General features: G+C 39.1%; 1 protein-coding gene across 1 annotated transcript in view; it reads right to left on the bottom strand.

Annotated features, from left to right (window-relative positions):
* Nucleotides 1-8,456, bottom strand: part of MBD2 (methyl-CpG binding domain protein 2) — a 67,132-nt gene extending 58,676 nt beyond the window's left edge. The window contains exon 1 of the mRNA XM_059139179.1: nt 7,796-8,456. Coding sequence (XP_058995162.1) covers nt 7,796-8,334 — 539 coding nt within the window. The 5' untranslated portion in view covers nt 8,335-8,456. The remainder of the gene's footprint in view (nt 1-7,795) is intronic.
* Between the last annotated feature and the right edge of the window lie 16,098 nt (nt 8,457-24,554).

Below are 24,554 nucleotides of genomic sequence, written 5' to 3'. Positions count from 1 at the left end.
CTAAATCATGTGCCAATCATTCTCATTCCATAAACTAACATTTATATAACAAATATTACATGCAAACAGTATATTACTGATAGCAAATTCTATTACCTCTATTATCATAGTTGAGAAAAAATGAAAGCCAGGGTGATCCACTAAAAAAAAAAAAAAAAAAAAAAAAGACTGAATGCAGAATTATACCTAATCTCAGTCCACTGCCTTAAGGTACTCACTTTTTGAGAAAGGAAAAAGGAAAAACACTGGTTATTCTGGTTGAATTGAGGACTGGACACTTGTGGAAATGTCAGAAATTAAAAACATCTGGGAGCTATTTCAAATTATAATGGGGAAAAGGGGGCTGAATATTGATGAAACAAGCTTGGCCAGGAGTTGATAACTGTTAAAACTGATGGATGAGCTCATGGGAGATTCATTATACTTGTCTAATTACTTCCGCTCTTGCAGGTATTTGAATTTTTCCACAATAAAAAATAGGCAGGTAAGTATACCGCAAAAGACTATATTCTGAAAAAACAGCTAGGAGCCTCTGGAAAAGGCCTTTTTAAAGACATGCATACATGTTGGAAATCATTTTAAGGACACTCAGCCTTGATCTTATCTATGGATTCTTCCAGTATAAAAAGAACAATAAAAGAGCAGAAACACATAGATGCACAGAATGGAAGGCAATAATGTCAAAATATCAACAAAGTATCATCACCTTTGCCAATGGCCAGCTTCTATCCCATTAATTAAAATTATGAAAAATTAAATTTTGAGTTTATATCTCAACAAATGAAACTTTTTAAAAGCAATTTGAAAAAAACCATCAATTTGAGATTATTTTTAGAATATATGTGTATCGGTTCCTTTTGAGCTATGTATTTCCTCTCTTACAGGTATTATGGGGGTTCTGGCAGGTGAGACTTTGCATGTCAGCTTTTAAAAATCAAATGTAGGACAGATGGCAATGTTGCACCCTAACAAAATTTCCTCTAGCACAACACAAACAGCTGTGATGGTACAGCTGAGAGAGAATTACCAGAGAACAGTTTTCATCATAGCTGTTTATCTTTTATTTCCAGATCCAGGGTTCAATCAGGCAATATCAAGGGAAAAAAAACTAAAAGTGCTCCTTGGGTGGCTCAGTCAGTTAAGCATCTGCCTTCAGTTCAAGTCATGATCCCAAGGTCCCTGGATCAAGCCCATTGTCCAGCTCCCTGCTTAGCGGGAAGTTTGCTTCTCCCTCTGCCCCTCGCCCCACTTGTGTGTGTGCTTGCTCTTTCTTTCTCTCTCTCTCAAATAAAGTCTTTAAAAAAAAAAAAAAGGAAGAAAAAAGACTAAAAGCGAGTCAAACTTGCAATTCTGCAGTAAGCACTTAGTAATAAACATTACACTTAGTTCCTCCCTCCAACTAAAGAGATTTTTTTTTAATTGGTCTGTAGGGCACATTTCAATTGTACCTCAACTCTGAAAGAAGCACAGGAGCTTTTTGCAGGAAACATACAAAACTATCTCATAAGCTACATTTAACCCTCAAGTTACAATGTGATTTCTTCTAATTTAAGTGAAAACTTTTTTTTTAATTTATTAGACAGAAATCACAAGCAGATGGAGAGGCAGGCAGAGAGAGAGAGAGGGAAGCAGGCTCCCTGCAGAGCAGAGAGCCCGATGCTGCGGGACTCGATCCCAGGACACTGGATCATGACCTGAGCCGAAGGCAGCGGCTTAACCCACTGAGCCACCCAGGCGCCCCTTAAGTGAAAACTCTTAAAAATGAAGATGACCTATAGCTTGCTCCTTAAGGGAACATGCTGCCTATATGAGTATCTGAGAAATAATAGGGTCAATCCTAAATTAAATATATATGGAGAGAGCAAGTAAGAGATAAGGTGGGAAACATTTCTGAACAAAATGACCACTTCTATAATCCAGAATAAAACTGCTTTAAATTATGTTGATTTACAATTTTTCCCTTCTTTTTCTTCTCCAAATTACACAGAGCTGGAAGATCATCTTTCAGTACAACAGCTTCAGTACCAAAGAGGATTTAAAATTTACCCTTTGTCAACTTAAGGTACAAATATAATAGTAACTAATTGCATGGTTTTAGTAGCTTGCCAAGCTCAATAAAGTAAATTAGGCATGAAATGTTGCAATATTTGAGGATTACACATAGGATCTCTATGGGAGGCAGGAGAACGGGGTCGTTAAAAGTTCTGGGGTTAAATCCCCTGCATCAGAAATCTAACTCTGCCCGTACCAACAGTACAACCTCAAGCACGTTACTTAACTTCCCTGTCCTAAGTCCCCATCAGTAAAATGGAGAATTGTACCTATAGATAACAATGTTATAAGAACCCAGTAAGATAATATATGTAAAGTATTTAAAAAAAAAAAATACTAATGGCTGCCAAAACTATGAGAGCTGTGACACAAAACACACAAAGAATTAAGGCATATAAGATCCTATGCTAAAAAAAAAAAACCTTAGACTCAATGAAATTCAAATGTTTATTTCTCACTTGTATCTTTGCACTATAAGCATTTTACTTACCATTGTACCTACATCTCTAAAATGCTTTCTGGCCTTCCATAATATCCTCAATATTAATGATGAAAATAAGGAACTAGAAAATGTTTAGACTTCCTATCTCAACCAATTTCACTCCAGCACACCACCAGAAAATATAAAGCAAAAGCTAACAGGTCATTTAAGACTTGTTTCACACATTTTTAAGAGTCATGTCAACTGGTAAACACTTATTTAGCATCTATGTGCTCAGCACTGTACTAGGAGGAAAGACAGCTATGTGTGAGAGCCACAGGTTCTTCGTAAATAAATAGTACAGTAACAGACGGGACACCAGGCTAAACTACACAGTGATGGCCAGAAAGCCGATTATTAGGGGAAAAGACAATTTACTGAAAGCCAAAGAGACTTTAATATATAAGAACTGTGATGATGAATTTCTCCCCTGATCCATTCAGCTAGTTTTTCCCAACAAAGACTACAAGGCAGAGGTTTTTGTTGTTGTTGGTGGTGGTGGTTTTTTGTTTGTTTGTTTTAAGATAAAAGACCAAAAAAACAAAAAGAAAAAAAAAAAGAGGGAAAGGCCTGGTTGAACTCTGACATGCTTAGTGACAGAATTCATGCCCTCAAAGCAGCATACCAACCTCTGGTAGCAAGTGAGATATACCTATACATTTTTTTAAACCTATGTATATGTTCAGCTCATACAACTTTAGTTAATGAATTGTTTCTCTTAATTAGTCCTTAAACATATCTGAAGCTTTAAGAGATCTACGTATTTATTTCAGTGATCTGAAATTGAATCCTTGTAACACAATGAGGTACAGGTAGAAATCATAAGCACTTTACAAACTGACAAACCACAGGACCAGGAAGTGTAAGTGACAAGCTCAAGGTTGCACCAAAAGGTTTTGTGCAGTTAGAAGATCAACTCCTGACCTCTTCATCCCTGTGTGCTGCTGCCTTCCCTAGGGACTTCTACTTTTATCATTCATTCATGATTTTATAGACCTCGGTTTTACTGACTATGAGTCCTCTTCTTTCCAGATCAAAGTGAAATAACTTTAGTCTCTCTTCATGCACCTGTTCCCTAAGATAATTTTAATTGTTCTCTGGTTCCCCTGTATCCTTTTTTCAGGGAAGTGATCAGGTACAAATGCATCATAATTTTGACACAAGAAACAAAAACGTTTATTACTATTGTTTCCAAAATCCAACCACATATTTTATGACAGCAGCTTAACAGTTTGCCATGATTCCCAGATCTTTAACCCTAATGATAACTAAAAGTCTAGAAACCAACAAGTTTAGACTCCTATAGGGTCCTATGGCTCCTATAGGGTCCTATGCAGAGGAAAATAATTTCAAAAATACCAGTCAGCAACTGCAGGGAACCAAAAACCAGGAGTCAAGTGGACCAGTTAGAATATTATTGTTCACATAATGGGTTTATATGATGGCAACAAACTTTCAGAAACTATTACCAATGGATCCAGCACTTTATCTAACCACACCTTTTTTAAAAACACACTTTATATGATAATGTATGAACTGCCACACACTATCAGTAATCCTGACATGAGGCATAATTATACTGCTTAACAGGCAACTCAAGGCACGTGTTCCTATTAGAACCTGGCAGTCTCAGGAAACAGCCAAAACACCATTTTACCAAAATTTGAGGCTTTCACAATTGAACTTAATTTCAGACCAATTAATAAGTGTAAGCCACACCCTATGTTAACAGGCACAGATCTGTTTAAATTAATCTCCCTAGGGGCAGGCTAATTCAGGAGTTAGCATTATTAGAATCTGTGTGAACAAATGGGTGCAGGTGTTCACATTACCAATGTGAGAGTTAACTCTTAAGCCACTTATTAACAGAGATGCCTGGTGAGCTACTGGTTTTTGGTTTGGGGTTTTGTTTTGGTTTTTTTTTTTTAAGATTCTATTTATTTATTTGACAGAGAGAGAATCAGCAATAGAGGGAACACAAGCTGCGGGAGTGGGAGAGGGAGAAGCAGGCTCCCCGACGAGCAGGGAGCTCAATCCCAAGACCCTGGGATCATGACCTTAGCGGAAGACAGAAATGACAACTTAACAAATGAGCCACCCAGGCGCCCGGTTTTTTAAAGGGTGAGGCATTTATGGGGATGCTGATATGCAAAGTGTGACAGTTTGGTTGAAAAAGAATGTATTCACCTTCACTATGAGTAGATGCCCTCCACCATTCATCTCGGCAAAAGGAAGTCAAAGTCAGAAAAACTGCTGTATTACAAATACCACATCATGCTACCCTGGGTCGCACCACCTCTGAATGTAACCTCTCAGAAGGTTATTAAGAGTGAGTGTTACAGGGCGCCTGGGTGGCTCAGTGGTTAAGCCGCTGCCTTCGGCTCAGGTCATGATCTCGGGGTCCTGGGATCGAGTCCCGCATCGGGCTCCCTGCTCAGCAGGGAGCCTGCTTCCTCCTCTCTCTCTCTCTGCCTGCCTCTCTGCCTACTTGTGATTTCTCTCTGTCGAATAAATAAATAAAATCTTAAAAAAAAAAAAAAAAAAGAGTGAGTGTTACAATCCTGAAAAGTAAGTAACATGTTGTAGGTAGTCAGTAAACAATTAGACAACATTTCTTCCAACCCTGAACTAAACACATGCAGCACAAATCTATTCAAAGTGTCTTTTCATTTTGTATTAATAAGTAAAAAGGAAATCATGCTGCACTGTCTAATAAAAGACTTTAATTCTGTAAGTATCACTAGACTGGTTTCTCATTTATTGTAAGATAAATTTGTTTTGGAAAGTTCTTTTTAAACTATATCAGCTTTTCTATCATAAAATATTTATTGAGTTTGTATTTAAAAGTTAAATACATTTGTATTAAATACACTTGTAAAAATTTACAACACATTTAAAAAAATATTAAGTGACCACAAATCAAAATTAGCAAGACGGCTTTTTAAATAACTTGTCCAGATACTGCGAGGAAAACAACAAAAAACACTTTGCAATAACCCAAAGTTAGTCTGAACAAATACGTCATCCCAAACCAAACAAACTATATCCCAGGAGAAATGCCATAGAGAGTGAAATTCAAAGTCTAAGACGCTCTACTGAGAATAAACTAGTCACCTATTCCTCAAGGAGTTCAATCCCAGACACAGAATATTCTTGTAAAATATAATTGGCTACAAGTCAATACATAGCTCACAGAAAGAAAGTAGCATATTATCGGCTTAGAAAGAAAACATAAGTTGTTAATGAAAGAATGTGCAAAAGTGAGCAATTGTGAATAGCACTAAATGAAACAAGTGAACTTGAGAGGAGTAACAATTGTTCCACAATAACCTTTTCAGTATTACTGAAGTAAATTTAGTATTTAATAATGGGGAAATATAAGATAATCACCTTTGAATGTTTAGAATAAGTTTGCCATTTTATCTTTTAAATTTCAAAACAAGTGATCAAGTGACAAAATAAGTTCTAATGCAACACGACTTTCTTTTTCTTAAAAAGGTGAAATAAATTTACAGAAACTATTCTTCCATATATTTGAACAACCATCAGGAATATGTTCATATTTACTTATTTTCCAGCGGTGATCACATTCTTTTTTTTTTTAATTTGACAGAGAGAGATCCCGAGTAGGCAAAGGTAGGCGGGGGTGGGGGAGATTGGGGGGTGAGGTGGGGTGGAAAGCAGGCTCCCTTCTGAGCAGAGGGCCTGATGTGGGGCTTGATCCCAGGACCCGGAGATCATGACCTGAGCTGAAGGCAGAGGCTTAATCCACTGAGTCAACCAGGTGCCCTGGTAATCACATTCTTGTCCGTATAAACACACACACACAAAAGTTTGTATTATTTTTTTAACCTTTCCAGTCTATTTAAAAGTACTCTCAACTCATAAACATTGTTGAGTTTATGTATGTGTGTTCCCCTCTCCCCCCTGAGGGCCAGTGTATTAACCTACTTGATGAAGAAAGTAAATCTTTTAAAACATTATTCCAATGGCTAAATGGCTGGCAATAACAGGCTCCAACACGCAAAGGTATTCCCTGAAAAATTATTCAATCAGCCCCCAAAAATGGCCCTCCACACCACTGAATATAACATGTTTATACTCTCTTCTATAAATAGAATGGTTTATTTTTAAAAGTTAGTAATTTTTTTTTTTTTTTAAAGATTTTTATTTATTTATTTGACAGAGAGAAATCACAAGCAGACGGAGAGGCAGGTAGAGAGAGAGGAAGGGAAGCAGGCTCCCTGCTGAGCAGAGAGCCCGATGCGGGACTCGATCCCAGGATCCTGAGATCATGACCTGAGCTGAAGGCAGCGGCTTAACCCACTGAGCCACCCAGGCGCCCAGTAATTTTTTTTGATAAGAAAATTCCACTGATATCAATAGCCCCAGGCACTTTTCTCAGCTTAGTAGATCATCCAATGACATGGACAGCATGACCACAAGACTGCAAGATCACATCAGGGTGAAAACCTGAATCATGCAGACCAAGATTTCTCAAACTGGTGACATTTGGGCCAGATAATTCTTTGTGTGGGGACCATCAAGTGTGTTAGAGAATAATATCTCACAACATCCCTGGCCTCTAACTGCTAGATGCCGGGATCATACCCTCCCAAGGTATCAGAACCAAAAATGTCCCCAGACACTGCCAAACATCCCCTGGGGGACAAATTTTGGTCTAGGAGTCTAACAACATATTACAGTGTTTCAGTTTTCAAAAGTGAGTAAGTTCTGCGACACCAAGACAGTTTCAGGAAACTTCAGGCATTCCAAGTAGCTACTTTATACCAAACTTTCCTGGATCTCACAAAGTAACTGAAACCTTATTACTGCAGATAGCGAATTCTTCCACATGTGCATGATTAAACACTCCTGTGATGATGAATCTGGGAAAGGCTGGGACAGGAGCCAACAGTGACTGGGTTTTATAGTTTCGATGAATTACACCTTCTTTTAACCCTTCTATGGACTAACCATTCTTGCGAGAGAGTACGCTTTTCTCCACCAAACATATTCCCCAGCACCGTCCACATTAAGACGCCCTCCGGGTTCTCACCATTCAGGCACTGTGCCTGTCCTGTCACTGTACTGGGGTCAGCTCTCAACCCAAGAGCTCAGGGACCTTCAACTACCAGACCAGCCTGTCTCTGCCACTTCCCTCGGGCCCTGCTCTCATCAAGACATCCCCTGCCCAGGTCAGCTGCTGACCCTTGACCCCGACCTGACCCCGCTGACCCCTCCCCGCCCCCAGGGCGGTACCTGAAGTAGTAGACATCGCTCTTGCCGGCACTGAGCCCAGATTTTCGGATCACTTCCTCCTTCTTCCATCCGGGGGGGAGGGCCGGGCAGTCCATCCTCTTCCCGCTCTCCGTGGCCCGGGGTCCCCTGGGCCCCGGCCCCGCGCTCCCCGACGGGAAAGGGACCGGCTCCCGCCGGGGGGCGCCGCCGCCACCGCTGCTGCCGCCGCAGCCGCCGCCGTCGCCGCCAAGGCCGCCGCCGCCACTCGGGGGACGGCCGCGGCCCCGGCCCCGGCCCCGGCCCCGTCCCCGGCCACGGCCCCGGCCCCGGCCACGGCCACAGACGCCGCCGCCCCGGCCCGCCTGCTTCCACCGCCCCCGGCCACGGCCGCCGCCCCGAGCGCCTTCCCTGCGCACGCCGCTCACCGGGGACGGGGCGAGCGCGCTGCCCTGGCCCCCCTGCTCTATGGCGGAGTCGCCGCCAGCGCCGCTGCCGCCCGCCGCGCTCTCCCCCTCCTCCTGCTCCGGGCAGCAGCGGCCTCCCCCCGGGTGCGCGCGCATCCAGCCCCCTCCCCAGCCGGCGCTGCGCTTCTTCCGTAACCGAGCCCTTGGAATCCCGGAGACCCGCCCCGCCCGCAGCGCGGCGCGCGGGGGACGCGCGCAAGCATCATAGAGCGGACGCGCACAGAGCGGCCCTCCCGCTCGGGGCGTGGCCCCGGCCACCGCCTCTTAGGTCCTCCAAGCGCTCTGGGCGGCCATATTGTCTCCGCCTCCTCGAGGACACGCCCCCAGCCCCACCCGCTCCGCCCCTGGCCGCGCCCTTCCGGACCCCGGCCCCCGGCCCCCACTGCCGAGGCGAGCGCCGAGCCCGGAAGGCGGGTCGGGCCCCGGAGTCATTTGTGGAGGAATGTCAGAAGGACTGCGGTTACTTAATTTCCTGTAGGGTTAACTTCTCTCTATATGATTTTACCTACGTTTGCTTCCCAATTAATGCGTAACAAAATATCTCATTTTATATTCACTAACTTGACAGTTCATTTAAGGAAGTGCTAGATAACCCAATACTCGCTTTCCCGCCTCTACCAAAATTTGCCAAGGAGCTCAGGTTAAAGAAGTGGGTCAAAGTGTCCCATTAGATGAAAATCACTATGCTCCAAAGTGATTGGATTCTGCATGTAGATCCCTGGATTGATGATCGTCCAGAAACTGTGAAGCTATAAGGAGAAAAACGGCAACCTGGAACATTCCCACCACTTCTACGGGGTTTACCCTTAAAGTCTGTTTTTTTTTTTTTTTTGAAAGATTTTATTTATTTATTTGAGAGAGAGACAGTGAGAGAGAGCATGGGCGAGGAGAAGGTCAGACAGCGAAGCAGACTCCCCGTGGAGCTGGGAGCCCGACGCGGGACTCGATCCTTGGGACTCCCGGATCAGGACCCCAGCCGAAGTCGTCCAACCAACTGTGCCACGAATTTATCATATTTTGGAGGATTTTTTTCTTAGTTTAGACCTCCTTGTATAAAGGCATTTGACAATTATCAGTGGCCTTTGGCTCGGTAAATACTCCCTTGTGTTCATTTCCCTTGTGTTGAAAGACTAACTTAACCCATCATGACAACCCTTTAGGATTCTGGGTGGAATTCGTTTGGATCTGCCAACTCAACATTCAGAATTGAGTTTAAAGAACAGTGTCAAAGTGATTAAGAAAACTGAGTAAAATTCCAGAGAAGCACGTTTTCTATATGATGCTTAATACTTATAGAAATGTACTATCAAAGTTCAAGATGATATGTCAAGAACTGTTTGGAAGACTGAAAAATGTAATGCACATTTTATCAGATTGATGATAAATTTCGGGTTTTGTACACATAGGACTTAAGAGTTGAGGGCTGATTTTTTTGTATAGAAAAAATTGATGGGGCGCCTGGGTGTCTCAGTGGGTTAAAGCCTCTGCCCTCGGCTTGGGTCATAATCCCAGGGTCCTGGGTTTGAGCCCGCCTCGGCTCTCTGCTCAGCAGGGAGCCTGCTTCCTCCTATCTCTCTGCCTGCTTCTCTGTGATCTCCGTCTGTCAAATAAATGAATAAAATCTTAAAAAAAAAAAAAATTGATTAGGGATGCCTGGGTGGCTTGGTAGGTTAAGCCTCTGCCTTTAGGTTGGGTCATGGTCTCAGGGTCCTGGGATCAGAGCCCCGTGTTGGGCTCTCTGCTCACCCGGGAGCCTTCTTCCTCCCCTCTTTCTTTGCCTGCCTCTCTGACTACTTGTGATCTCTCTGTCAAATAAGTAAATAAAATCTTTAAAAAAAAAAAAAAAGAAAGAAAGAAAAAATTGATTAGTGGAAAATCAAAATTTATTTGACGCATTTGCAATATATGCAAACACTAAATCATACACACAAATCTGAATCTGAACTTTACCTTAGATATCTTTTGATGTCTTTAATTTGAGAAACATTAAGTTACAGCTTTCTCCAGGAAGACATTCTAAAAATGTGTCTAGCAAAGAGTTGGAAATTCAAGTCAGTCTCAGGAGAGTGGTCAGTTCTGATGTGGTTTTAGAAGTCATCTTGTGAAAGTGGTAATTGAAGGTAACTTTGCAAGCAAATAAGATCTCTGAGGAGGAATATACATGGTTAAAATAGTAGTAATAGTAATTTTAAAATAATAAAAACAAAAAGTGGACCAAGAATTAAATCTTAAGGAACACCTACAATTTGGCTCAGGTGAAGGAGTTAAAGTCAGAGAAAAATGAGATCAAAGCCTGGATGACAAACACTCTGTAAAAAGGATTTTGATTTTCACACCTAATTAAACTTAAAGGATGAACAAAGCAAAAATCTTAGTAAAAATGGTAGTTGAGACAACGCATGGGAAAAGATATACTTTAGGAAGTTTTTATTATTCCATGCTTTGTCATGGAAAGACTATATAGATCAAGTGACATAATGGATATAAAAGGCATGTTTAAAGGAATAAATTAGTATGAGTTCAAAGTAATTACTTTGACTTCTACTACCAGATTCCATTTACTAAATCATAGTTTAATGTTCCCTCAGTTAAGAAAAATCTCAAATAGGTTTTTCAGAAGCTTTTCTGGGTCACAATTTGAATTTTTCTGCTGTGATCCTATAATGCAAAGTATAAAATTTTTTTGTTTTTTTTTTATTCTCCCACTAAAAGAAGAAAGAAATCTAATTAAGGAATCATTAAATTCTTACAGAGTCTGGTTTGAGATCCTAAAAATATTGAGAAAAGTTGCTAAATACTTAAAATATAGATCACTTTGTTTCTCTTAAAAATTGGACAAATAATATACCACTTAACAATTATGGAAAAATGCACTTTATCTCACTCCTTGACAAACAGGAATGTTGTTTTTCTCAAGCAGAAGAGTTGACCAAATTTTTCAGTTTTATCTCTCTTACAGTGCAAAGGGTCTTGCTAGCCTTATTTTATGGCAAAAGTGAAAAACAGCAATCAGGGAGAATTATGAAATCTGGTCCATTAAACAAACAATAGAGATTTAACCACCTCTGATCACTGCTTCCCAGGTGTAAAAGCAGGTGCTGAAACACCAGCTGTCACCTCTGGAAAACTATCCATTCTTTAAAGTGTTTTCTCCTTTATTGTTTACCTGGAAAAACTGAGGTTAAGCCCTTAAAGAAAAAGCAGTTCCCAAGAAAAACACCATACATGTTAGTTTGTGTTTTTATTAAGAAAAATAGAACAAATTCAGTGAATGAAACTGAAAAAGCCTGTTGGAAGGCGGAGCTTGTTTTGAGATCTGTGTATTTTATTGATAAATATATAACCTACATTTAAATGTATGAGTGTAATAAGATGCTCAGTAAAAGACAGATTTAAACAATGAAAAACCTTACTTTTTTTCCAGGAGCATATTTGGATCAAGTGACGGCAGGGGCATCACTTTCCTCTTTCACAGAGTTCAAGAAGCATGGTCAGAATTTATCAAGATATTAAATACAAGCGAGGGCATAGCCAAAAAAACATTCTCCAGCTCCAATTAGCAGGTTTTATGATTCCCTGAGTTGGCCCAACTACTGTTCACCTAATTCCCAAGCAAAATGAAATGCTGCTGGCCTGGCATGTCAGGAAACCGATTGACACTTTCAAGTACATACAGGATAAATAAAGATTTTTTTAATTGCTTTCCACTTGGAATGACTACAGAGGAATCTTACCCTGCAGAGTTCAGATTAAAAAGAGCAGAGTTAATTATTTGAAAGGCAAGAGAAAACAAGAAGAGGTAAATTTTGAACCAAGGAAATTTATTTCAGAAGACAGTGTCCAGTACTTTAAAATTACCCTGCTTGCTGTTACATTAGCTATAGGTAAGTGGCTGGTATTAAGTGTTCAGGATTAAGGGATGGAGAGATGCTTATTTGATTTAACTTCCTAAAAATAGAAAACACAGTACTACCAGTAAAAAGAAAATGCTCTTTAGGTTTCAGAGCCCCATGGTACCACTTAACGTGATAAACAGTGGTTTTTTAACCCTAATTCTGACTGCAAAACACCAGAATGCTAGGACACATGATCCATGAAAAATGAGGGCTGAATGTGGCTGGTGTTCAGGGGTGAGGGGTGGGGCAGCAACCCTGTAAGTAGATAAATGCATCTTGCCAGTAGATTTCATGCTGTAAGTGGCTTTCACCTATGTCTCTGGAAGTAGCAGAGCTAGGACTAGCACCCAACTCTCTTGATCCCAAGTTCAGTCTTGTGTGCTTAGCTGCTTTCAAACAGCCATATTATCTCTGGCTTCTTCACCCTGGAATTCGCTCCTTTGTTTCCAGCACACACATACACACATACATACACACACCTCAGTGCCTTTCTTTTGCTGACTCCAACTTATCCCTGAGGTTTCACCCGAGACATCACTTCATCCAGAGTGCCTTTCCACAGTACCTCCACTCCTGCACCCTCTGGGCTGTGTGCTACCATTAGGTATATCCCCCGTCCATTTATTATAATTGGTTGTTTCATTGTCTTTCCCCTTACCAACCTAGAAAGCTGTTCCTCATGTTCACCATGGCATCCCCCTGCAGAATAATAACAGATGTTCTAGTCAGAAAATATGATTGGGTTTCCACGTCCCAAGAGATATTTAACAATAAATTTGACTTAATTAAAGGTGAGGGTTAAATTCACTTTACAAACATGTTTGATGATAAGATAGTTATATCATTTTCTTTACGGTAGGCTCTTCTACATGAATTGAAAGTAATTTTATTCATCAGTTCCTCAAAAAGTTTGTGGGATGTGTACCATAAAAGATTTAATCACAAAATGAGAATTTATGTCTAAACAACCATTTCTGAATTTGTGTATTTCTCTACATTTATGTTTCTGCTCTTCGACTATGAATAAGTTGATTCTTAATATTCTCTAAAATAATGTACACACACTTCAATTTCGATGTCTTTTGTTTGTTGTAGAATCTTTTACAAAGTTTTCCTCTGAGTATTTTCATTTTGGCTTTGCTAATTTCTAATTTACCCCTAGTCTATGTTTTTAGCATAGCTTAAAAAAAAAAAAACAAAACTAATAGATAACCCATGATTTGGCCTAACAATCCCATTCTGAATTATTTTCAGACTTTACATCTACCTCAAGACTTCCTAACAAGTTCATCACAAGTGTACAGTTATTATATAATATACATGATATATATTATATATCATATTGCTTATTTCCAGGCATCTATTATTATTTATGTCACATATTCATCTTCAAAGCTTGGAAGTCCCTCTGCTGAGGTGGAAGATAGGAAGAGCAGTGAGCAGGCAATTTTCTCTGTCACCATCTGTGAGAGAGAGTCCAGCACCCACTACCAACCTCCCCATAGAGACTAGGAAATCGAAATACTCACCTTCCCAGGCTGCCTTACGTGAGAACAGGGGAGAGCGGGGAGTGATTCTGAAGAAAGTTTTTATTTCTCTATTAAAACAAGACAAAATACGAGATAGGGTTGATAGGGTTGGCCCTATCTTCTTCCCTTTGTTCCTGCCTTAAATATGGACATGATTTCTTGAGCCATGACAGCCATCCTACAACTATAACTTTTGATTAATGGAAAATCAAAATTTTCCATTAATTTCCAAAATTATCATGTTTTACTCTTTAAGACAGGCAGCCTAGAATCTCTTTAAAAAAAAAAAAAAAGCAAGGAAAACAAAGATAAAAGGAAAGCACCATCAGAATAGGAGAGCCAAAGGATAGAGAACTTGAAGAAACTTCCTGAACAGCTGAACTAAGCCTTGCAACTATTTATCTCCAGGCTACTGTATTACATGAGAAACTAGACCATTTTTGGATTAAGCCCCTGTTGGGTTCTTAGACAACTGCAGCAGAAAACATTTTTTACCGAGATAAAATTCCTCCCGTCAATAGGTATATCTTGCTGAAACATCAGGCAGCTCCCAAGCTTAAAACCCCTGGGTAAGAAATTGCAAAGAGTGAAGGAGAGAGTCAGAGAGAAGGGAAGAGAGCCAAAACGCAAAGAAGAGTTGGTCAACTGGGCCCCTGGCAGTTGCTGCGCAGGCAACAAAATGCCAGAGAAGAAGAGAGAGAAGGGGCCGAGCTGCGAAGATTCTATTCCTTCCCACATTCCTCATTCATTCTATCTGTTTAATTAAAGTAAAGCAAGAAGCAAGAGACTAGAGTGCTTAGGAAAAACAAAACAAAAACATCTCTCTGTTTAAAAACTAAAGAGGCATTTCCTTCTAACAGTAGTATCATTTGTAAATGCTGAAAATTGTCCCTTTCAGTATTACATTTCAAAATCATACTTTTTTTTCTGAGGAGTTTGGAAAATATTGAAATAAGTTAACCCAAACTTAGAATAACTGCATTACAACATCTGAATGGTCTAATAAGATAGAAGGAAAAAATACTGCCATAATATTTCTGTAAAGGGAAGCAAGTTTTGGTATTTCGCTGGGGTATGTATTGCAGGGGGAGGGGGAATGCAAGGAAAGAAATGTAATTTTATTCAGGTCTAGCTTTTGCCTAGTCTTGCTTTATCATAGAATGGATGAGATAAGGTAATAATCTCTGAACATACTTTGAAATGTAAGCCTCTTGTGACCAGCAAGAGAAGGTGAATTTTCTTTGCCAGAGAAATATCATTTTGGAGTATATGCTATTTAATCATTCAAAGATACACATGAGTGAGGGTGGGGAATCGGGAGAGTTGCAGGTAGAATTTTTGCATGTCCCTTGCTGAAATAATTGGATTACTAACTATAGAGAGATAATCAGAATACCAAATGTTAATATTCCTTTTACTCTGTTCCTACTTTGGTGTTAGTCTTGTCTTCCTAACCAGAGGCAGACCATGTCATATGTCATTTCCACCCCTGTAGAAATGGCGTTTCTTTCTTGCACTAAGGTTATAACGTTATCACTGGATTCTTCGGCATAACAGCCTATGCTTAACTCCCTTCCAAATGTTTTTTTCTCTCAGTATCATTTCGACCAGACCACCCCATTCTTAGGTTCTTCTGGTTCTTTCTCACTGCATCTAATCAGGTAAAACCCTTCAACTGATTACATTTCAACTGTTCTATGAGGTTGGTCTAAGCCCCAACCGGTTTTCTGCCTATCCTATTTCTTCCCAAAAGATACTATTTAACTGTTCAGCACTTCTTCCCAAGTCGTCTTCCAGGTATGTAAATGTCCTATTTTCTGTGTATTATTAGTATTTCTTTTTTTTTTTAAGATTTTATTTATTTATTTGACAGAGAGATCACAAGTAGGCAGAGAGGTTGGGGGGTGGGGGGGACAGGCTCCTTGTCGGGCAGAGAGCCCGACTCGGGGCTCGATCCCAGGAGCTGGGATCATGACCCGAGCTGAAGGCAGAGGCTTTAACCCGCTGAGCCATCCAGGTGCCCCTATTATACTATTTCTTTATTCTATTAGGACAGTCTTAAAATCTTTCCTGCCCATGAGCATAGAACTTCCAAATAGCATTCTCATGTTTTACTCTTTAATACAGGCAGCCTAAAATCTCTAGACACTTGAAGAAAGCCCTTAACATAGCAAAACAGAGGAAAAAAAGGTGGAGAAAAGTAATTTTGGAAGAAACAGGCAATAAAATGAATTGAATAAACTTTTTTAAAAAAATCTAATTAATATACTCATGTTTCAGGATAAACAAGATAATATTAAAGAGAAAAAAATCAGAGAACAAGAATGAGATCTTAGAAATGCGACTGTGATTACAGAATGTTTTAAAAATTCAATAGAAGTGGGGCACCTGGGTCGCTCAGTAGGTTAAGCCTCTGCCTTCGGCTCGGGCCGTGATCCCAGGGTCCTAGGATCAAGCCCCGCATCGGGCTCTCTGCTCAGCAGGGAGCCTGCTTCTTTCTCTCTCTCTATTTGTGATTTCTGTCTGTCAAATAAATAAATAAAAATCTTTAAAAAAAATAAATTCTATAAAAAAAATTCAATAGAAGTACTGAAAAATTAAGTTAAGAAACTCTTCCAGGGGCACCTGGGTGACTCAGTGGGTTAAGCTGCTGCCTTCGGCTCAGGTCATGATCTCAGGGTCCTGGGATCAAGTCCCACGTCAGGCTTTCTGCTCAACAGAGAGCCTGCTTCCCCTTCTCTCTCTGCCTGCCTCTCTGCCTACTTATGATCTCCCTCTCTCTGTCAAATAAATAAATAAATAAAATCTTAAAAAAAAAAAAAAAAGAAAGAAAAACATAAACTCATCTCCACATAGAGCATCATGAAATTTAAAAACACCATTGGTAAAAGAGAGGTCCTAAAAATTCCCAGAGAATAGAAAATTTACATACAAAGCACTGAGAATAAGAATACCATTGAAATTCTCAATAACACTGAAAGCTACAAGGAAAAAAGAAAAGGCCTTAAATTTTTTTTTAATTATTTTCAAATGTGGAGAGAGCCAAGATGTCCATCAAGAGATGAATGGATAAAGAAGATGTGATTGTAATCACATCTTCTTTATATATGTATATACATATATAGATATATACACATACATATACATATATACATACATACACATATGCACACATATATATGTATATACACACATATATACACATATATATATACATATACACACATATATATACACACACATACATACATACCTACAATGGAATATTACTCAGCCATCAGAAAAGATGGATACTTATCATTTACATCGATGTTGACAGAACTGGAGGTTCTAATGAAAAAAGTCAATCAGAGAAAGACAGTTATCATATGGTTTCACTCATATGTGGAATATAAGAAACAGAACAGAGGATCATTGGGAAAGGGAAGTAATGAATGGGAAGTAATCAGAGAGGGAGACAAACCATGAGAGATTCAGCTATAGGAAACAAACTGAGGGTTCCTGGAGGGGAGGTGGGTGGAGTAATGGGGTAATCGGCTGATAGGCATTAGGCATTAGGGAGGGCAAGGAATGTATAACACTGGGTGTTATACACAACTGACGAATTACTGAACTCTGCATCTGCAACTAATGGTGGACTATATGTTGGCAAATTGAATTTAAATTAAAAAAAAAATTTCAAACTAGAATTCTATATCCAGTCAAAAACCATTTTTCAGAACTGCAATATGGGTATCAAAACATGAATTTCCTAAGGGCTTTTTCCCAGGAAGCCACTGAAGGAGGCACTCTACCAGAATAAGAAAGAAAAACAAGACTGAGAAAGATGACCCAGGGAAGGATTTCAGTGAAACAGGAGAGAAGCCAAAGAATTTCCAGGATGATGGGAAAGGAGCTCCTAAGAACTGTGCAGGTGCCCAGAGAGCAATATTCCAGGTTGGAGGGAGAAGACAGAGGTCATAAGGAGGCACATCTCTGGTTGGAGGGCGGGGGCGTGGGGAGGATTTGGGCACGGAAAGAGGATTGGTTATCTATGCTGTTGCCTAGGCAGAAATTATATTAAAAATCTCTTGGAGACTGTGGGGGGAAATTCAGTGGAAATTACACAGAACATAGAGAAGAAAAGGAATAGAATCATCGTTATAATATTATGATACTATGTAATTTATAGTAACATTTTTGTTGATTTAACCACCAATTGGGGAGGTGAACTATATAAGAGGAAGCAGCTAAGAAAGCAGAAAATTGTTGCCTCTGAGGAGGGTGACTGAGGAACAGAGAAAGATGAGAGTAATCCTGTATGTTTTCTTTTCATACTTCTTAGTATTTAATTTTTTGAACCACGTGCTTGTATGATTTTGTAAAAATACAACCATTTTTTAAAAATTATATTGTGGCTGCTTTTTAGTACCTCACTCACAACCTCATTGATATTGAGGATAATTGTCATTTTTTTCCTGGATAATTGTCATATTTTTTCCTGCTTTTTAGTACCTCACTCACAACCTCATTGATATTGAGGATAATTGTCATTTTTTTCCCCTCCAATTTATAGATAAAGAAACTAAGCCACTGAAAGGATAAATTACCCATCAGAGTTTACCTAACTGGTAAATAATAAAGCAGTTTTAAAACCTGGACTCTTTCAGTTACACATTGTGGTGAACTACAGCTTCACCTTTGTGAACATATAATTTTAAGTTTTTCACATGGTGATTAATGATTCCTGGTGAGGGCTTTATGCATGTGTGGGTCAGTGCTGTCCATTATATTGTCATTCTTTAAGTTGACATGTTCAGCACGTAGCTTCCTTACCTTCCTCAGGCTCCTACTGTATAATTTTGAATAACTCTTCATATGTTTCTTTGTTAGCTGATCTGAGTTTCAGAGATTACTCTCAGCTCTAACTCTGAGCTTAAAGATATTTTTAGGACAGAATGATAGACCCAAACTGTTCAGTGTCAGTTTTCCAATATGACTGCTTGGTAAAGTATTAGTTGAAGGTGAGGTGTTTCTTGAAAATCAGAGTTTCTATAGGCTCCCTGTCTAAAGGATCAAATATTATAGTGACAGCCTCAGGAGAAAGAGTAAAGCTTGCTCTCTTGATGTCATTTCTTTCCCTTAGTCATCTCTCTTAATCAGGGAATAATTATTCCAACATAGAGGGTATCATTAGAGTAAAAATGTATGAAAGTATTAAACAAATGTTAAAAAATTAATGGGAAATATTTTTCTTTGAAAGATGTATAAACATGAAAATGTTTATACACTTTTCTACGCATGTAACTTGTCTCTAGTAATTATATATGAAGAAGGTATTTCTTGGAATCTAATTAAGAATAAAAGGAATTTTGTATTGATTTTTCTGCATCTACACCTATGTAAAAATGAAATGGTTTTCCAACTGTCTATTTTTTGTGGTTTACACTAAAATAACATTGGAATATGTACAATAGAGTTGCTATTAGCCACCACACTTGCAGAATTCTATAAATAACTGGTCCTGAATAATAAATAGCGCTGGAAGACACATAAAGAAAAAATCCCAAACTACATTACATTTTAACAGAGAAGTGGAGAGCTAGTGCATGAAAACATAATAAGAATTTCTTTTTTAAGATTTATTGTAGAAAGAAAAAGAAAGAAAGGGGGCAAAGGAAGAGGGAGAGAGAATTATAAGCAGACTCCATGCTAAGTGCGGAGCCCAACTCGGGCCTCAGTCTCACAACAGTGAGATCATGACCTGAGCCAAAATCAAGAGTTGGGTACTTAACTGACGGAGCCACCCAAGTGCCCCAAGAGAAATTTGCTTTCATTCCAGCAAATACCCCCTGCAAATTTTTCAAAGCTTATGATTATACAAATCATGATCTATTACAAAAGGGGAAAATATTAAGCAATTAGCAAAACCACAGAAGAGAAAATTAACAAATTTTTCATTTTTTGTAATAAATGGGAAAAATTGTATGGTTGCCAGGTAGTTTAGTGATAGTTTTAGTTAATATTGCATCCATTTTGGACAAAAAAATATAACAGATTTTAAAAATCAGAACTCCATGAGAAGCACAAGGATTCCTCAAACGCAACCTTTCTTAAAGGTCCAAGTATATAGTTTTCTATGTACCTTTTATTTTAAAACAATCTCAAACTACCAGAAAAATTGTGAGAATATTTGTTTCCTCACTATTTGGAAGTAAATTGCTAACATAATGTTCTATAACCCCAAATATTTTAATGTGTAATTCTAATAAACAAGGACATTCTCCTTTATGATAACCACAATAAAACCATCAAATCAAGAAATTAACATTGACAGACAATCACAATCCTCAGACAGCATTCAAGTTCTGCCAGATTTTCCAATAATGTCCTCTACAGCAGAAGGATCTAGTCCAGAGTCATACAGCACATTTGGTTGTCATTTGAAGATTTCAGATTTGAAGATTTGGTTATTTTGTAGAATGTCCTTCAGTTTGGGTTTGTCTGATGTTTCTTCATGATTAAACTCGGAATGTGCATCTTTGGTAGGAACATCACAGAAATGACACTGTGTTCTTTCTTCTCCTTACAACTTATCAGCTGACACAGGATTTCTTTTTGTCCCATGGTGGGTATTCACTTTGATCTCTTGACTAAGGTGGCATCTGGAAATCTTCAACATGAAATTCTATTTTTTAACCTTTGTAATTTATACATATTTAAGTATGTAAATTAAACTTTAAAAAATGATAATAAAACACATTTGATGGTAGGGAGACAAACCATAAGATATTCTAAATCTCACAAAACAAACTGAGGGTTGGGAGCTTAGTTAGGGAGAAAGTGGTTGGGTAATGGACATTGGGGAGGGTATGTGCTATGGTGAGTGCTGTGAAGTATGTAAACCTGGCGATTCACAGATCTGTACCCCTGGGGCTAATAATACATTATATGTTAATAAAAAATTTAAAAATTAAAAAAATACATTTGAATATGTTTTAAAACAACTTTTAATTCATTGGAGGCCATTTCAACTTGGTGGCTTAGCTCATTTTGCACAGAGCTCAGAACATTGCTTACTAGTTCCCCTCAGGTTCCTACCATATAATTTTGAATGCCTCTTCATACTGATTTTTTTTTTTAGTTGATCTGAGTTTTCCGAGCTGACAGAGATTACTCTCAACTATACTTCTGAGCTTAAAGAATGTTTACACCAAATGATAGCTCTGAAATATTCATAGTATTTATTTGCCTGGGATTAAAGCATCTGCATTTGTTTTCTATTGTGGGATAACAAATTACCACAAGTTTTGCATCTTAAAACAACACACATTTATGACCACATAGTTTCCATGGATCAGGAGTCTGGGCGCAATTTAGCTGGGTCCTCTGCTCCAAGGGGATACGGAAGGCATTGACTGGGACCAGGGTCTCAATTTGAGGCTTAGGTCCTTCTCCAAGCTCACTTGGTTGGCAGCAGTATTCCTTCCTTGTAACTCGGGGCGGCCTATGCCTTCAAATCCAACAGAAGAGTCTCTGATTTCTGCTTCTGATCTCTAGATCCTCTTTTAAAGGGTTCAGTGGGTTAAGTCAAGCCTATCAATTATAATATCTCTTTTGATTAACTCAAAATAAACTAATCAGGGACATTCATTACATTTGCAAAAGCCCTTCATATTTGCCATCTGAATTAGATACTTGAACTTCTGTTATTTCACAGGCTATTGGCTTTGTTACTCAGTTCTGACTCAGCTTTTTCTTTTTTCAGTTTTAATGTAGAGTTTCACATGTCTGAACACATAAAACTGTACAAGTAAAAACACTGTTGCAACATGTGTCCACCATTGCGAAATACCAGGTGAGACTTGAAAGTGTCTGCTCTACGTGTGCTCACCACAGAATAAAAGTTGTACAATAACAAATGCACAGCACACCGAGTTGTGATACTTCCATAGTAAATAATTTTAACACTTACTGTAAATGTTTAGTGCTTCTTGCCTGCCTTTTTTTGGTAAGAAATGAAATCAGGTGTCAGATACTATTGGGGGTTCCATCTAGAGGTAAACATTTATTAACATCCTCTCTAGTTTCTGGATCAGTTCAACTGAAGAGCATACTCAGTTTACAATGGGCACTGATCAAAAATATATATACCATTTGAAATTGCTTATCTATATGATTCTGGAATTTCTGAAAACTCTGTGATCCAAACCAGATAAAGAAATAGGTGCCGAGGTCGATATATGAACATCACTCACAAACCTAAATGGCAAATCTATGGTTACCATTCTTTAGTTACATTGCACTTATTGGTAAGAATTTAAAAACACAACCTTATAAAATAGAGTCATAAGGTTTTACTTTAATCTACAGCAGAGACAATGATTGAGGTGGGTGTTTCGGGTGAAATTTTACTTGATTAAAGAGTCTATTGCTCTAAGATTATTTATTTACTTATTTATTTATTACAGAAAGAGATAGTGAGAGAGGGAACACAAGCACTGGAGAGTTGGAAAGGGAGAAGCAGGTTCCCTGCTGAGCAGGGAGCCCGATATGGGGCTTGATCCCAGGAAGCCAGGATCATGACCTGAGCCGAAGGCAGAGGCTTAATGACTGAGCCATCCACGTGCCCCCAGGAGTCTATTGCTTTAAAAGAAAATTTGAGAGTCACAAAAAAGTTTGAACAGAATAGTAAAGGGAAAGCTGGATCTATACAGTTAGTGAATGAATCCAGGAAATCCAGAGCTTAATTAATTAATACTTTAATTCAATTATTTCATGCCCCTTGGTAATCCCTCCCTAACTTTACCCCTTTCCACAGAAAGCCACTGATCTGCTTTGTGTCATTATGGATTAACATTTTCCGGAATTTTATATATATGTTATCATCCAATTGCTCTTTTTGTTGCCTGCCTTTTACTCAGCTATTCATTTTAAGATCCACCCATGTTGTGATGAACATCAATTGTCCATTCCTTTTTACTGCTGAGTAATGTTCCATTCTATGGATGTATCACTTTTATCTGTTCATTACAGATGGACATTTGGGTCGTTTGCAGTTTCAACTCTTTCAAACAAACCTGGTAAAAACTTCCATGTACAATTCTTTGTGTGGGCATCTGTTTTCACTTCTTTAAGTCAAATAGTTAGGAATTGAATGACATATGGCAATGCTATGTTTAACTTTTTAAGAAACTGCCACACTGCTTTCCAAAGTTATCGCGTTGTTTTGAACAGTGTATGAGAGTTTCAGTTGCTCCACATCCTCATCGACACGTGGGATAGTCCATTTTTCTTGAGTTTTCTCAATGGGTCTGCACTGGTTTTAAGTTACATTTCTCCAGTGACTCATGAAGTTAAGCGTCTGTGAAGTGTCTGTTCAAATCTTTTGCCCATTTTCTTGCTAGGTAGTCCAGTGTATTTTTAATGAATATGTCTGGAAAAGACTTGGGCTTTAAATAACCCATTTCCATATGTTGAACATTTTGGCTCTGGAAATGATACATCAACCGTTTTGATTTCCAGCGACTTCAAAGCAACTGCTACTTTCCTTTCCTATAATAGATCTGTTCTTGCTTCAAGAATCTGTTCTGTGCTGCTTGACACCTAGTATATTCGATGTCCTCTACCTCTATATTTTTATCTCTCATACCCTGTGGCAGATACTATTTTTGGAGATATGAGTACTAGAATTGGTACAGAAGCTATTGAAAGCCTCCTTACGATCAATGTAGAATGGGAGAAGGGTTTTGTCTCTTGATTTATGATTATCCTTCCAGGGAGATCATGCCAACTTAAATGAAAAACTTTTCTCTAGCTATCTCAATAAATACATGAGATACTGCCAGTAGAAATCTAAGGGAAGCCTTATTTTATTTACCTGTAGACTTAGCATAACCTGTTTAAAACAAGAGAGGTTGATTGAAAAAAATAGTTAATCTCTCTTCGCTCACTACCATCCCCAGGAGAGATATTTTGTATTCAATAGGCAGTGACTGATACCACTTTACTCTAAATCTTGAATAGTTGTCTCCAAAGGAAGCTGTGTGCATAACTGGACTTTGAAATCAATATTGTCTGATCAAACAAAATACAGATAAAAGAATGAAGTCACACCCAAAATAATCGTGGTCATCTATTTTTCCAACTGTTGTCAATAGTGGGGGAAGGGTGTTAAACATTTGCTCTTAATATTTTAATAATGAAAAGGACCTCTGCTCTACTGCCCCAGAGGCAATGTATTTACTTTCTCTCTCTCTTTTTCTTTCTTCATCCTCTCTTTGCTCTTCCCCCAGGCCAAAATAGGTATTTATTTAATTAGTGAGGAGGAGGGTCTGACAATCATAAGTCCAGGTGGGGTTAACGTGCTGCGGCTCAGCCTTCAGAATCCCTCCCGGCTCGCCTCCCCGGAGGCATTGCTGGCGTGTGGTGCTTCCAGGTTCCAACCAGGCAACCGGCAGGTGAGTTGGGCCTCCTGCATGCCCGGACAGGCCTCTGCTGTCTTAAATCTAGCTTCTTACCCTGTTACTGGGTAGGAAAGTCAGGTTGGCTGTTCACATGGAACTATTTATCTTCAATTCATGGTGGGGAGGGCGATGAGGTAGAGGGGGAAAAAAAACCACTTTTTCCTTCAAACCTAGTTTTGTGGGGGCACATGGGTGGCTCAGTCAGCTAAGTATCTGCCTTCGGCTCAGGGGTTCTGGGATTAAGCCCCATGTCGGGCTCCCTGCTCAGCAGGGGAGCCTGCTTCTCCCTCTCCTCCTGGTTGTGCTGTCTCTCAAATAAACAAATGAAATCTTTTTTTTTTTTTTTTTAAGATTGTATTTATTTGACAGTCACAAGTAGACAGAGAGGGAAAGAGAGAGAGAGAGAGGAGGAAGCAGGCTCCTGCTGAACAGAGAGCCTGATGTGG

The sequence above is a fragment of the Mustela lutreola genome, chromosome 11 (genome assembly GCF_030435805.1).
Source record: "Mustela lutreola isolate mMusLut2 chromosome 11, mMusLut2.pri, whole genome shotgun sequence".
In the NCBI taxonomy this organism is placed as follows: Eukaryota; Metazoa; Chordata; class Mammalia; order Carnivora; family Mustelidae; genus Mustela; species Mustela lutreola.
Note: the sequence above shows the minus strand (reverse complement) of the source record. Positions and strands in the feature narration are given on the sequence as shown.